The 16,413-nt window shown below is 35.2% G+C and overlaps 2 protein-coding genes across 8 annotated transcripts in view; both read left to right on the plus strand.

Moving 5' to 3' along the window:
• LOC124221964 (dipeptidase 1) overlaps positions 1-16,413 on the plus strand; it is a 1,639,756-nt gene that overhangs the window by 1,137,293 nt on the left and 486,050 nt on the right. The gene's annotated exons all lie outside the window — the stretch shown is intronic.
• Positions 1,250-9,083, plus strand: LOC124221966 (uncharacterized). 4 transcript variants are annotated; one of them, XM_046632466.2, is made up of 5 exons: positions 1,267-1,304; positions 5,306-5,519; positions 5,989-6,720; positions 6,922-7,078; positions 7,291-9,083. In XM_046632466.2, the coding sequence occupies exons 3-5, from the start codon at positions 6,052-6,054 to the stop codon at positions 7,425-7,427; spliced, it is 963 nt and encodes a 320-aa protein (XP_046488422.1). In that variant the 5' UTR covers positions 1,267-1,304; positions 5,306-5,519; positions 5,989-6,051; the 3' UTR covers positions 7,428-9,083. The 4 variants fall into 4 exon arrangements, with proteins under 4 accessions (XP_046488425.1, XP_046488422.1, XP_046488423.1 ...); XM_046632467.1 differs by lacking the exon at positions 1,267-1,304 and adding an exon at positions 2,945-3,011; XM_046632469.1 differs by lacking the exon at positions 5,306-5,519 and having other exon boundaries at positions 1,250-1,304.

Consider the following 16,413-nt stretch of genomic DNA (forward strand, 5'->3'; position numbering starts at 1 on the left):
TAGTGACACGTCTTCAATACTGGCTCGGCTGGAACGAATTTTACTCGAAACTTTGAACGCGTTTTTCTCAAAACTACATTTTTCAAAACGGTTGACACGATTTCTCAAGTTCTATTGAACCGATTTACTTGAAATTTGGTGAGAATCTTCTCAACACATGTCTCTATCGCACGAACTATTATTATAACGAAATAATAATTTTTACTATTTTTAAAAAATTTAGAAACGTCCAAAAAAGTCAAAAAAAAACGTATTATTTTTTCGGACAGCCGTAATTTGGCAAAAAAAAATTTTTTTTCGACTTTTTTTCAGTTAGTACGATAGCTGCATTTATGTAGATTAATAATCTTTTTTTTTTTTTTTCTGATTTTGAAAATGCTTGCAATCGTGACAACATTGGCGCGCCATTTTTTTTGTACCCCCCACTTCAACAACTCATAGCACTTTCAATTTTGTATTTTTTGACTTGTTTTTTTTTTTTTTGTAATCGTGAAATAATAATAAACGCCTGATAAAAAAATGGATGGGAAAAATATTTTTTGTTTTTTGTTTATAGCACTTCAAAAAACACCTCAAATTCATGCCTCTACACTAGAATACCCCCTTAAATTTTGTAAACAACTGGTCATTCGATTACCAATCTTTTTTTTCATTCGATAAACTAGTAAGTATCATCAAAAATATGAAAAAATTCAGGTGACATAACACTAGAAGTGATAATTTTATTCTACGTAATATTGTAAAGTAGAACAATATGTTACCTCCATTTTTTCAAATTCTTTTCCTTGTGTTATTGTTAATTCCCCAACATAGGAAAAAAAGTTGAAAAATCGATGAACAGATTTTTTTACAAAGGTCACCAAGAAATTACGTAGTTGAGCATATAAGTGCATCCCTTCGCGGCGTCTTTATTAATTGTAAAACATACGTTTTCCTATACCATAATGTATATATTGGAATAACCCATGCTAGGAAAGCGAGTGGCCGTAGATGAAGCTCGTGTACCATGGATGTTACATATACGTATAATGAGCGCATGTATCAAACGACAAGCGGTCGCGAAGAATCGAGAATGTCCGAGCGTGAAATACTCGCGCCTCTTCTTCTGCCTCTGATTGGCTCGCTAGGTCAGCGTGTTGTAACTCGTACGGTTCCTGCACGCTGAGAGCCGAGGACGACGCGCCAGAATGTCCCCCCACCGCCGTTCGCGAAGGCTCTCAGCTCACGCGATCAGTGAATCAGTCTCATTTGACCAACTTCCGAGGTCAGTGCACGTCCGTGTTTATGTGAGCCTTCATAAGCTGGTAAGTACAAATGTATTTTCTATTTGGAAAAATTTATCACGATGATTCAATACAGACGAAAATGACAATACAGGCGTAAATAACCTGACAATAAAAAGAAGAAACAAATACTTTGTGATTGCGTCGTACTTGCTTTTGAACGTCGCCGAAAGGATGTAGGCACAATAGAATTGCTTGTAGATAATGCTATAAGAAGCATGTGTATGGTATGGAATATATACTGATTGCAAATAGAAGCCGCAGATATTTATTGTTAGCTTCACTCTTACTTGTGCAGGCATCGTTTTTCTTTTATAAGGTTATCCAGTGAAATAGATCGCTAACACATACGTATCATGTACGAATGAACGATCATTTAGTGGCTGCATCTTTTCCCAATAAACACACAGTGGTTGAAATGATATATGTATAATAGACCTGTCAAGACACGTTGAGAGAACGTTGAAATGGCACATAAAGATTATTCTACCTAGAATACAGGTGTTAAATACTATGTATTTTCAGGTACGATATCCGCCTGTTATACGGGATTCTTGTAGTTCATGAAATTCGTACAATTCCCGTGAATTATACGCCTATTCCGCGTCCAATGCGGAATTCACCGGCATATATTCACGTGTTTTCTACGTATATACAGATACGTTTATTTAAGTGATGTGTGGGACACGAATAATTTATCGACATCCACTTCAGTTCCACAGCGGTCACGTTTCTTAAACGTCTATTCAACGTACGTGTGTTTATTGGGTTCTACATTAATCAAATTTGCGTATATTATACGTAAATACTCAGCAATGAACGTGATATGGTGTGGTAGCCGCTTTTTTTTTTTTTTTTTACAATACTGTAATGCTTTCAAGTTCGATTCGCTGACCTCAAACTTTTTCAGTGCTTTACGTTTCTTGAAATTCTCCCAAAAAATTTCATAGATAGTGTTTCACATCTCTAGTGAAATGTCAAATAATTTTCATATTCAGATGTTAGAAAGTTTTCTTGAAAAAAATTGACATACCAAAAGAATGAAATTGCCCTGATTAGGGAGGTTTATCTTTATCGGGATTACGCAATTAACCCTACGATTAACTTATTTTTCCCACTTTCCGTCTGTGCACGGGGTCTTTTATGGAACAGCCAGATTTTCCATATGTTTCAGGATTTTGCAAAATCAGAACAAATTTGGGGTTACCTCTCAAAGTATGTCTACTATAAATTATCTAAAAGTTGTCGGGATTGAAAATTTTTGTTCATCAAAATTGTAATATTCCCAAAAATGCATGAGAAATTTAGGATCATAATTTCTACAGTTTCCTCAAAGACCCAGTGTACAGACGGAGGATTGATTACCGGATAAATAAACACTGTTGAGGGTTTCATAAACGTTTTAATGCCGTTGAATTCGTCATTGTGCAAACATCTTTTCGATGTAAAATTGAATTTAATTTATTTACACGACTTTACCACCATTGTGTAACCGGTTATTGAATATATATATAGAACTTTGGTTGAATTATTGGGATATTATATGTAGATTGTAGATATATGTGATTGTACAATGAGTTCATTGTCAGCCTAAAAGTATGGTGAATTTTCTGAAGGCTGATTATTAACGTTCTTTTCTTTCTATTGTTCACGGGGGCGCACAAATATAAGTGGATGTAATACGAGACTGACTGGTACATTTTAACGTAAAAATTTAGTTTGGTGTATGTAAGTACAGATCATTATATAATAATAAGCCTCTTGATTTGAAAGTCTTAAGCAAAAGACAGTTGCGTCGGAGAAAAGCCGAAAATATAAATAGAGCGTTTCTTGATCTCACGAACAATGACATCGCGAAAAAACACATTTTAACATCGGAATCTCATGAAACCCTTTTGGATAGGAATGCTATGTATACCGAAGAAGCTGAAGGTGCAGCTATTTGTCATGATTATAATGTTGTTCGTGTTGTTGAAAATAACGATAATAGAAAAACCGTGGATCATGATCACAGTAGTGTAGAGTCAGATAGCTATTTTAGTGACAATGAAAGCGTTGGATTATCATTACTTAGTTCTGAAAATGTTTCGAGCTGTGAAAGTGACGAATCACTTTGTAATAATGAATGCGATTTTGTTCAAAATTTACGAACCTGGGCATGTATGAATAACATTACGCATACCGCAATAGATCAATTGATTGTGTTATTAAAACCAATGCACTCTGTTTTACCAATAACTGCGAGAACTCTCCTTCAAACACCAGCTTGCACCAGTACGTTACATCTTGAAAACGGTGAAATGTGTTATTTCGGATTAGAGAATGGTTTGAAGAGCAAACTTGAAGGAGGTCTTAAAAATGAAATACAGCCTGTAAATGTATTGCAAGTCGATTTTAATATCGATGGTATTCCTGTTTTCAAAGGTAGCAGAACGTCTTTCTGGCCGATTTAGGGACGTAGTGTCAATTTGATCGACGATAGTCCGTTTGTAATTGCCGTTTTTTATGGGATGGGTAAACCTATGCCGTTATCTTTGTATTTGGAAAATTTTATTCAAGAGACATTACATTTAACCGAAAATGGATTTGAATTTAATGGTAAAAAATACGTCTTGCAAGTTCGTCTTTTTGCGTGCGATGCTCCTGCAAGATCTATGTTGAAAATATGCTTAGGTCATTCCGGTAAGACTGCTTGTGAGAGATGTAAGATATGTGCTATTCGTATTGGCAATAAGCTCTGTTATCCTGTTGGTAAGAAATTTCGGAGGCGAAAAGATCGTCACTTTTTTTCGCCGCGTAAACACAATCGTCATATAAAAGGACGCTCACCTCTCTTACGTTTATACCTAGGGCTAGTGACGCAATTTGTTTTAGATCCCATGCACTTATTCTATTTGGGAGTTGTGAAAAGACTGATTCTCAAATATTGGGTCGAGGGTTCACGTGATAGTAAATTATCCAAGCTAGTTATATCGATTCTTGAACGTTTGATAAAAAAGTTGGCTCGATATGTTCCTGCGGAGTTTCCTCGGAAGCCCCGAGAATTGAAAGAATTGAAAAGATGGAAAGCAACAGAATTTCGCTTTTTCGTGTTATATTCCGGACCGGTTCTTGTGCGAGACGTGCTAAGCTCAAAAAAGTATAAGCATTTTCTGTCGTTGTCTGTCGCTGTATACATACTGTCAAATGCAAAGTTGTTTTCAAAGTTCGGTAAAATCGCGAAAGCGTTACTGAAAAAATTTGTCGCTCAGGGTGCTAAGTTATACGGACCTCACTTTGTCGTATACAATGTTCATTCTCTGCTGCACGTAATAGATGATGTTAAACGGTTTGGCTCACTAGAGGAATACAGTTGCTTTGTATATGAAAATTATTTAGGCCATTTGAAGCGTCTTATTCGGTCAAAACGGTCTCCACTGCAGCAATTAGGTAATCGACTCGCAGAACTGAATTGCGTACGTAAGACTAGATCCCAAAAAAAATATGTTGCCAAATTCAAATCTTCAATCAACTCGCAGGAATGTCAGTCATTGCAAACTAGCAGATTCAAAATATCAATAAAACAGCCGGATAATATAGTGGTCTGTGGTAAAGAAATACTCGTTGTGAAAACGATTGTTAATATTCATGGAGACTACAGAATAGTGGGTACTCCTTTCAAATATAAGCGGGATTTTTACAAAAAACCTATAAAATCGTCGAAACTGGGAATTTTTTTTGTCAGAAGCTTTAATCGTGCAAAGTCTTTTTCTGTAAGTGAGATATCCCACAAATGCATTTGTTTCCCATTTAAAGATGGCTTTACTGTTATCCCGATATTACACGAAAGAATATAAGCAATGATAATCCAAAAGTTAGCTTTTTCTGATTTAGCCCGTGTTCTACAAAAATTCATCATTTCTAATACATTAATCAAATTTAACAATCAGTTAATATGAAAGGTCGTGGATCTCATCACTTACAAATCATAGCTGATTATAACACCAAACATAAAATTTTATACTTTCAACACTTGTATTCAGGGCAGTAAAACGATGTATGCCATTGTCGAATTCGTGGTTGGCGAGAAGCGAGAATGTGCATTAGTGCCAGTTTTGTGGCTGGTGGATAATAATACCATCTGCTACTGGCCACGCACGAAGAATGAGGAGCATTTCCTAAAATTAGTCAAATCAAAGGCAATATATCAGAAAACATGGCCCAAGTATCCTGTTCACAACGTTCTGCATACTGGAGGTGATTGCTTACACTTATTCACTAGTACTGATCCTTGATGCCATATTCCTTACTTCTTTGATTTGATATTATTCATTCATTCATATTCAAAGTGATATTAATATAATACTGATAAGTACATAATTTATGTTCGTGTATATATATGTATATAGTGAGTCATTCATCAAAAATTGCATGATATTTGTTTTCAAAATGAATACATGAAACACAATTACATGTCTCAGGTTGTTAAATTAATTTTGTTCAATATGTTGCATGATTTATAAGGCACATAAAACGAGCAACATGATATTCATTTCAATTTTGTGTCGTGCTCATCTCTAATTGACCATCAATTATCGATTTCGTATCATGTCTTTTGTATCACATTTGGTGTTACTGTTCTTCACTGCGGTGTGTTGTTAAGATGATATTTCTTAATTAATAATATATATACCAATGTATTTCATAACTGATATTTCCTGAACAGAAAGCTTCGACGCACTACAAAAGACGATGACGCACATCATAGAACACGGTACATCCGAGGAAGATGGCACAGTTTACACCATTAGTAAGAAATCCACACCGCATTGTTATGAAACAGAGTCGCAGAGCAATGATGAAGATGAAGAGGGCAATGATGAAGCTGTCGTACGTGAAAATATATCCAAAAAGCGTAAACATACAAAGAAATCCAAGAAGAACGAAAAAAAAGAAGGTAAAGCGTCAACGTGAGACGTCTTCAGATACTGCAGATGATACATCATCAGTTGATGAAAATTCTCCACCAACACACCATCCCACTTCGAACCCACGACAGAATTTCAACATATCCAATGCATCACCTGTTATCGTTTCTGTAAATGAGACAGCTCGCCCTTCAGCCCACAGTTTGACAAGGTCGGTAACTGAATATGACCTATCAACGTCACAAACTTTAGCCTCAATCTCGAATTTGGTAGCTGAAGCTGCAACTGTAGTTGCATCCCGAAATCCACTGAGGCCCATTGACGAGAAAGCTCTACAATATTTGGAACGTATAAAATCTTGTGTAGACCAGAATCAACTCATGCTGAGGAAAATCATATCGAGGCAGCAAGCAACTAACGTGGACAGCGTACAAAGGCCAGAGGTATTTCCAACGCTTCCGATTGAAACAATGGAAGAATTTGCGAACCTCGAAGAACTTCTCAAATCGAATGAGCATCGAATATACCTGGTGAGTAGTGCTTATGGAATGCACGGTTATGAAAATTTAGTATGAATGGGGATATTATTTCAAATATTTAGTCTGAGTGAGCTCATTATTCCAGAATCTAGAATACACCTGATGTGCAATCTGTCTCAGCATATAAAAAGTCATATCAGAATATCGAGATACTTCTTGATTGAGATGGGTAACTACTGAATTTCTTTGTAGACACAAAAACTATCCTCTATTGGAGGCACAAGTGGCCGTCAATGCGTATTGGCTGTTCTCAAGTCATTACTAACAAACGAATTAGCCATGCAGTTCAATTGGGCTGGTAGAGATAAAATTGCTTTCCAAAAGACACTGGTGATGCAAGTTATTTACGGTAATTCAAAAATAATTTGATTTCCATAAAAATTTCGACTTTACTTATAGGGTACTCTCAAATAAATATAGAACAAAAACTTTCATTGATATACAAACCAAGTGTACGTACAGTGTAAATGATATACATTAATAATATTTATTTATGTATTGTTGAAATTCATTGCAGTTAAAGTTTTCATGTCACATTTTGGTGACTTTGCCTTTTTTCAGATGCTGTTAAAGCTACTTTCCATGGTAAGGAATTAGTAAGCGATATCAAGGAAGCGAATATTGCAGCTGCAGTTAAAGATTGGTTGAAACTCGCTCGATCGCGATACTCCTACGTACCTAAAAGACGCCTTCAATAGTATCTGTGTTCTCTTCCGAAATAATGTGTCAATACTTTTTCTAACTCACTCTGCCAGGATTGTGATTTTTTTTCAAGTCCCAAGAGAAAGCTAACGATTTTCCTCATTGAGGTGTATCCACTGTATAATTAGTTTGTTTTATGTTTCATTCGTTGTCAAACCACTCGTATCCGATACAAGTTTTTGTTTGTTTAGATTTACTTAAGTTTACTGTATGTTGTACTTCTATACTCAAGTCCGGAGTAAATGAAAGATAACGATTTTCCTCATTGAGGTACAATCATTGTATGATTATTTTGTTTCATGTTTTATTTGTTATCAAAGTACTCGTATCGGATACAAGTTTTTGTTTGTTTATATTTACGTAAGTTTACTATTTGCTATAGCTACTATACTCTTGTGAGTATATCTATGCAATGTAAGTATACGTATTTGTAAAAGACTGTGTGTATATTACATCCCTGTCAACTTTGACGGATTAGCAGTGATATCGAGGAAGTGAATGCTCCAGCTGCGGTCGAATAATAATTAAAACTTATGCGTACTGCGTACCTAGACAACGCTTTCTATAGCGTCTGTGTTCTTTTTTGAAATAATGTGCCAATACTTTTTATTATTTTACTTTGTCAGGATTGTGATTTTTTACCTAGTCCCGAGATGAAAGCTAACGATTTTCCTCATTGAGGTGTAACCATTGTATAATTATGTTGTTTTGTGTTATATTCGTTGTCAAACCACTCGTATCCTATACAAGTTTTTGTGTATTTAGATTTACTAATACTACTGTACTGTTGATTGTATGTTGTACTTCTATACTCAAGTCCGGAGTAGATGAAAGATAACGATTTTCCTTATTGAGGTATAATCATTGTATGATTATTTTGTTTCATGCTTCATTTGTTATCAAACTACTTGTATCGGATACGAGTTTTTGTTTATTTATATTTACTCAAGTTTACTATTCAATTGCTATAGCTACTATACTCTTGTGAGTATATCTATGCAATGTAGGTATTTGTAAAAGACTGTGTATATATTACATCCCAGTCAAGTTTCACGGATTAGCAGTGATATCAGGAAAGTTAATACTCCAACTGCGGTCCAATATTGGTTAAAACTTGCGTACTGCGTACCTAGAAAACGCCCTCTATAGCATCTGTGTTCTGTGTTGAAATAATGTGCCAATACTTTTTATTCTTTTACTTTGTCAGGATTGTGATTTTTTACCTAGTCCCGAGATGAAAGTTAACAATTTTCCTCGTTAGGGTATAATCATTGTATGATTATTTTGTTTCATGTTTTATTTGTTATCAAACCTCTTGTATCGGATATAAGTTTTTGTTTGTTCATGTTTACTTAATTTTACTATTTGCTATACTTTTATACTCTTGTGAGTACATCTGTACGATTGAGGTATGCGTATATGTAAAAGACTGTATGTTTATTTATACATTCCAGTCAACATTCACACAGTTACATCGTTGGCATAATAAAATGACCGCATCAACGATACAGACAAACTGGTATATAAAAAACTACTGTTATGTTTCGGATACATTGTTAAAGCGGATATTTCGATACGTGTGCAATGTAACTATTGTCATTGTTGCCTTGGATGAAAGTACCTTATAATAAATATATATCATGTTTCGCAAAGGTGTGTGCTTTATCTCATTTAGTTGTCCTGTATTTCTCATAAGAATACATAGGTGTGGATGTAAAATAATTAATATCATTTAATTGGTGCAAGTTACCATTACTGAAATAGCTAAGAATGTAAGCGTTGCTGTATCATCTAACCCCTGAGATAAGTCCATATTGACCATACAAGAAGCTTTTAACAGCTTGTGTATTAATATAGTATGTACATGAAAAATTATACCGAAAACATATTCTCAAGTTGGTTGTTACACGTTTATCGGAACCGCGTGATATTCGATTAAGTGTATTCAATTAAACGTATAATAATTGTTTACGGATATCGTTTTTACGTTAAATCAACACACATTAAGTACGTGTATTATTATAAAAAAAATTTTCCAATGAACACGCTTATTAAACGTGTTTGAACCACGAAAAATGGTGGCTGTAACAGGTATATATTAAACGTCTACGTTAACATTTGAATTGCGTTCTGTCATACTTGTTTCATTACGTTTCCGAAAACCGTAATTTCGACGTTTACTTCAACCGTGGAATATCCGGATCATAATCACTAACAGAAAACGTTGATGAGCGCAGTCGAAAAAACCTATATCAGGGCGGACATTTTTCACGGGAAAAAACGTATGTGCTGAACGATTATTCAACTATATACAACGTTATTTTTCGACGAATTTCTTACGATTTATTTACCAGCAATGTTTATTGGGTTCATAGAGCATAGAATAGAAAATTTGAACCATGAAAACAACAAGGAGCAGAACCTATAAATTCTTGCAATATCATTTTGTTTTCGTATTTTTGTTTGTTAATTTTCACGGTTAGCTTAAGAATTTAGGTAATCCAAGCGCAGAGTGCGACACTGTATCTAATTTGTTGATTTAAACCTTGTTCACCTGGATTAAAACTTATTTGGGATTACTTTCAAAATTTACACAACGTGTCTGTTTCTCTGTCCTACGTGGTTTTTTTTATTCAGAATTTCACCTTGCATAAAAACCGACAGGCAGCCAAGGTTCTCCCTGGTCTGCAGGATCGGCGTTGTGTTTGGGTCATCAACCCAAGACTAGACGTAGGAAGGCGACTCTGTTGACTCCGAGTTCGCAGTCAGAAGGGAGCACCGGGAAACCCGTGTTTTCTAATAGATGACATACACCTCACTGTCTTGTCTCCAATCGGTAGCAAAAGTGACACAGTTCTTGTCTTACGTGAGGAAGAATAGGAAGGAGGTGCTTGTTTATGAACCAAGGCGGCTTTGAAATCACCTAAGTCCGTATAACTAATTGATTCAGGGTGTTTTTGGGTCGGAATCTTCTTTTTGCTTATCAGAGGAGGTTCTTTATATTATTCATATTTACCTTAATTTTAAGGGTGAAGGCAAAAGACCTACATAATAATGGGGTTTTCCCAAAGGTACAAGCCTCAAGAAAACCGTACACGTGACAACGTTTATTAACAGGTAGAATGTTGAGTTACTATTAATAAGCGTACGTGTTTCGTATAAAAATACGTATGAGTGACGGACATTTGACTAATCATTATTCGTATTCCGTAAGATTTCAACGTATATTTCACCATTCGGTATTCATTAGGTACTTTGACATTATTCACATTTATGTGCCGTTATTACGATAAACCTTGAAAAACGTGCAAATGAAGTTTCTCAATACTTTTGCTTCAAATGCCACCTGACTCTCAGCATAATCGAAAATATTTCTTACTCTTTTGATAATGCTATCCCACATATTCCACTTTCGAAAGTACATTATAACTCGTTCTCGGAATTACTCAATGTCAACGACATGGACGTGACAAGTTTCTGACATCTTTTTTTCACTCACTACTCTTCTTGTTTAATATTTATTAGATAATACCGTAGTTCATCAAAATAAAATGAAAAATGATAACAAAGATACTCATGGTGCTGAAAACACTTTTGAAAACTGTTTACAAATGTAGGGGTTCTCTTTTTATTCAGAATCTTTTGGTTTTTTATCTCGATTTTTCTGGTTTTCATCATCGACCACACTTTTTTTAAATTATGATGATTGATAATATGAGTAATAACAATAATAGTATCAAAAATAGTTTTTAAATGCGAATTTTCTTTCCTAATTTCTCACGTCGATGACAGCGCGTAATAGATAGCGTGCGGGTGTAGACACTGATCACTATTCAAGCACAGAGGTTTTTTCCCAAACCCGCAATATTCTCTTGAGTTCAAACACGTGAAAGTGTAAGCAACGTAGTGCTCTCGCCATTGTTGATAGGCTACAACTCCAGCAATGGTATAGTTTTGCCTATCGAGAATCAAACGTTTTGACATGGAGCGTAACGGACATTGCGAATCTTCAACTTTCGCACACCTTAAATAATGTAGATAGGTATAAACACGTGTATCAATTATCATATGTGGTCCATAGACTTTCGTTACCTCAAAGTAATAGTTACATTTTTCACATAAAATGGTATTTGCTAATTCAGTGTCTGCAATGGCTTATTGCATGTGGCCAAAACCGTCCCGAAAAAGAATGTTTACGTTCACGTTTACAAACGGGGACGGTTTTGTAATAACCATGTCGCACTTATTGCATTTGCCGGTCATCGTATAACTACGTACATCTTTAAACAGATACTCGATCAATTGTGCAGCATTGCATTTTACATTCACAGATTCCACATGTCCAGTGCCTTTGCAATCTAATATTGGAATTAGAAGTAGAATTCGCGCTCTGTCGGCATAGTGCTTCGAAGTTAATCTACTATCCGTAATTAAACTCTGAGCCACTTGTAATAAGACAGGGTTTTTTATTTTCCTGACATATTGTACATAGAATAGAAATAAGACAAGGGTATTGGCAGTTACTTAAAAGTTTGCATGAAATGGACAACTGTAAGTTTCAACAATGTGGTTTTGGACATCATTGATTGCAGGGTTGCACACGTTATCATTTCGCATGAGTGGTATTCCCACTACTTTATGACTCTGCATGAAGTCGTAGTCTGGGCATGGGACTTGATAGCACTGTAGATGACTTTGAACACGAAAATCCTCCTTTAATTGAGAAAGTTTTAGGTGCAATTAAACCAATATATGAAGATTTATCTTTAGAAAACTCGCTAATAAGATGCTTGGGCTCAGAAACAGAATAATAACGAATCTTTGAATTTACTCATCTGGACTTTCGCACCCAAGTATATGGGTACATGCTGGAACCCACACCATTCAAATTGCTAATTTTATTGCCATATGTACATTTAACGATGGATTTTTACTACTTTTAAATATAATTGCTGAAAAGGGAATAACTATTGACCCAGAATCCCACGCATTCGTCAAAAAATGGGATCAAGTCCGAATTAACCGCTCCGATCAGCTACGAGCTTTTGACGCTTCCAAGGAAGCTAGAACTGCTCGATCATCTGAAAGAGCTTCACAAAATCTCACGTTTTGAAGTGGAAGAAGGCACATTGTATGGGGCAGGGATCGCTGAGCGAGAAAATGTAAGTATAACACGCCTTTGGACGATTCAGACTGCGCAAAACTCGACCTCAAACTTTAAAGGCGTTTTTCTGAAAACTACTTTTTTCGACACGGTTGGCATGATATGTCAAGTTCTAATAAACCGATTCACTTGAAATTCAGCACAGAGCTTTTCTATATATTAGAAGATCGCGTAACGAAGCGTTTTAAAAAAAAAATTTTTTTACTAGTTTTTAAAAACTCCGAAAGTTGAAAAATAACAGGGAAAAACCGTGACTCATTCTTCACACCACCACAATTTAGCTAAATTTTTTTTTTTGAAAACCCCACGTAGTGCGATAACTACATCAATCTTCTTTAAGAATTTCCAAAAAAATTTTGCTTCAGATCACTGGAAGGTCTGGAATCCTGCCAACCAGGACACGCCATATTTTTGTGAGCCCCCACTTTGCCTCCCTGCAGCTTTTTCAATTTTGATTATTTTCTAATTAATTTGACTTTCCTATACTTCTAAAATACGACGTTACTTTCCTATTTAACCTAAACGGCCAACCGCGTTTTCGTAGTCCTTGTGACTCTCGCCATTTGGGAATATTAATTGCTTCAAACATGCACATGTCAGAACTTATTAACATCCCAGTAGCCAAGATTGAAAGAAAATGCCTGATCCTAAACAAGAAATCCTAATATTCACTTGAATATAATAATTCCATTTTTGCATTACAACATTTAATTTATTATTTATTGAAATATTATGATGATAACAATGCTATGAGATACAAACAAACGTGAGTATGAAGGACCTTTTACATATTGACCAACATTTTTGAAATGAAAATGCATTTGTGATTTTAGGAAAGAAGTTCGTGACCAGGAGGTAGATTGAAGATGAAGGTTCGTCGAAATTCCGGTCAGGAAGAAGAAGAATTTAATACTTAGAAAGACGTGAATATAAAAAGTCGACGTTTCGGCCGGGCCCTGCCGACCATCCTCAGGCATAAATTCTATAATAAATAACAAAAATAGTATGCTTCAACACAACAAATCTGAATTGAGCGTATGGAATATGTTTAAAAACAATATTTGTTGTTGTACAAAAATTAGGTGAAAATTAAACAGTTGCACGAAACTGTCAGAGTGACAGTTTTAGGTTAAGTGTCAAAATTTTGAAGATAGGTTAATCAGAGGAAAAATTGGTTGATGAGAAATGAAAATATGTCAGAAAATGCTTATTAATAATTTGGGAAATGGAATTGGGAAAAGATCAATTAATTTTGAAAAGAGTACTCACAAAAAATGACGACCAGTACATGCTTAGGTGTTGTTAGTGGAACAGCATTTCGGACGGAAGTGAAGGTTAGCGGGAATCGATCCGTAAATCTATGTTGATCAACGTGTGAACTTGATCTATGTTCGAAAGTCATGGAGTACAAAGGCAGTGACCAATCGGAGTAAGGGGCGCCAATGATTTGAAAACACGATAATGTAAACTAGAGAATGTTAGAGTATAGGTGGCTAAGATGTTCAATATCTGTACGTTTGTTAACAGAGTTCCTTTTGTTCTTAAAGATATGGATCATTTCTTTGATGATACGTTTATACCAATTCGGTTCTGTAGCTAGGGTTATAGAGTTGTTGAAATCGAAATTGTGACCCAGGGTCAAAGAGTGATCTGCTAAAGCGCATCTGTCAGTGACATGGCATTTAATATTAGAACGATGACCAGAAATTCTATTTTTTAGGTGTTGTGACGTTTGTCCAATATAACTCATGCTACAGTCTCGACATGGTATTTTATATACACAGTTAATTTTCTCTAAATTAGGAGTAACAGATTTAAGATGAGAAAACAGAGACAGTTTTGTACTATTAGATATTCTAAAAGTAATTTCAATTCCCTCGTCATTAAGAATTTTTTTGATTTGGCTAGATAGATTTTCTATATACGGTATAGAGATAGAGTTTTTAAATTTATCATTAACATCAGTTGGATTGTTGGAGTCTACATTCCAATCAATCGAGTTGTACATTTTTTCTACTCTATACTTTTTGATATCATTGATGAATTTTATAGGGTAGCCATTGGACATAAGAGTTGTTTCTACAAGTTTTAAATTCTTTTTAAGGAATTGAGGGTTTGATATTCTAAGGCAGCGATCGAATAAGGATATGGCGACAGATTTTTTGTGTTTGATGGGGTGATGTGAGTTGAAATGAATGTATCTCCCAGACCAGGTTGGTTTATGGTGCCAATCTAAGATTATGGTGTCATTGTGGTTGATTACCATAGTGTCTAGAAAACTGATTTTACCATCTTTTTCCAACTCGAAGGTGAATTGAATACGTGGGTGAAAGTTGTTAAATTTATTAAGAAGGAGTTGTAAATTTTCATTTTTGACACACGTTATAATATCATCGACGTACCGATAGTAAAAAGGTAGGCTGAAGGGAAGATTTGAAATGATTTTTTTTTCAAAATGTTCGAGCACCAGATTCGCTACTACTGGGCTAATTGGTGAGCCCATTGCTACGCCAAAAATTTGTTGGTAGAAATTATCTTTGTAGGCGAAATAGCATGAATCTAAACAAAGTTTGGTGGCGGCTAGGAATTCTTTTTTATTAATGTTAGTGTGACATTTCAAATTGGGCCAGTTTTTACTGATGATCGATATTGCTAGATTGGTTGGAATGTTGGTAAACAGTGATTTGACATCTAGGGATACTAACAGGTGATTAGGCGGAATTGTTTTTCCCCTGATTTTGTTTACAAAGGACCAGGTGTCCTTGATGTGATAGTCTGATGTACCTGTTATGTTTGATAAGACACAAGAACAAAATCTCGAAATTTTGTAGGTGGGGGAATTGATGTTAGAAACAATAGGTCTGAGAGGAACATTTTCTTTATGAATTTTTGGTAGAAAATATATTTTGGGAGGAAGAGAATTGTGTGTTTTGAGGTGTTTAGCCGAATTGGAATCTATAAATTTTTTCTGTTGCCATAGACTTATCATATCGTTGACTTGTTTTTGTACTTTTAAGGTGGGATCACGAGAGATAAGATTATAGGTAGTCGAGTCATTAAGGATATCTTGGCATTTTTGTTCAAACTCCATCTTTTCCATGACGACTGTAATGTTACCTTTGTCGGCATCGGTGACCACTAGGTGGTTATTTTGTTTTAAAAATTCTTTGGTTTGTTTAACCTTGGAAGTTGTTTCAATGTGAGAAGTGGGAGGATTTTTGCCAAGTTTGTTGCCAATGAGTTGGCTAATATTTGATCTTACTTTATCTTTGGTGATTCCACTTTTGTTAATGAGAGCTAATTCTACGCTGCTTACAATGTCATCAATAGGTAACTTACTATTGTTAAATGGTAAACCATGATTAGGACCGAGTGATAAGGTATCCTTAATTTCAGAAGGTAACTCTGTCTTAGATAGGTCAACTAACCAATTATTAGTGTTAAACTCTTTAGGAGTATGTATAGATTTAAGTTTGTTAAATTTTCTAATATTATCTGTCTTAATAGCATTGAATAAACGATTGGCCTTATTTATATCCAAGTTGAAGTTTATGTAATCCAAGTTTGTGAATTGGTTCGAAAAGAAAAAGTTGATATTATGATTAAGTTCTTGGATTGACAGCCTTTCCTGTCGATAACATGTTTTAATTTCGAGCGATAGACACTTGTGTTGAAAAAAGCGTAATGCTTTGATAAAAGTTTTTTCACTTGATTTTGTCTTCCGTCCGAAATGCTGTTCCACTAACAACACCTAAGCATGTACTGGTCGTCATTTTTTAATTTATGCCTGAGGATGGTCGGCAGGGCCCGGCCGAAAC

This window comes from Neodiprion pinetum, chromosome 6 (assembly GCF_021155775.2).
Source record: "Neodiprion pinetum isolate iyNeoPine1 chromosome 6, iyNeoPine1.2, whole genome shotgun sequence".
Classification (NCBI taxonomy): domain Eukaryota; kingdom Metazoa; phylum Arthropoda; class Insecta; order Hymenoptera; family Diprionidae; genus Neodiprion; species Neodiprion pinetum.

What these genes read in the sequence shown, in the direction of transcription:
- LOC124221966 (XM_046632469.1), top strand. Translation starts at nt 6,052, where the DNA reads ATGGCACAGTTTACACCATTAGTAAGAAATCCACACCGCATTGTTATG. An exon ending in ATGAGCATCGAATATACCTG is followed by an intron (nt 6,721 to 6,921) that starts GTGAGTAGTGCT and finishes ATTTCTTTGTAG; the next exon opens with ACACAAAAACTATCCTCTAT. An exon ending in GGTGATGCAAGTTATTTACG is followed by an intron (nt 7,079 to 7,290) that starts GTAATTCAAAAA and finishes GCCTTTTTTCAG; the next exon opens with ATGCTGTTAAAGCTACTTTC.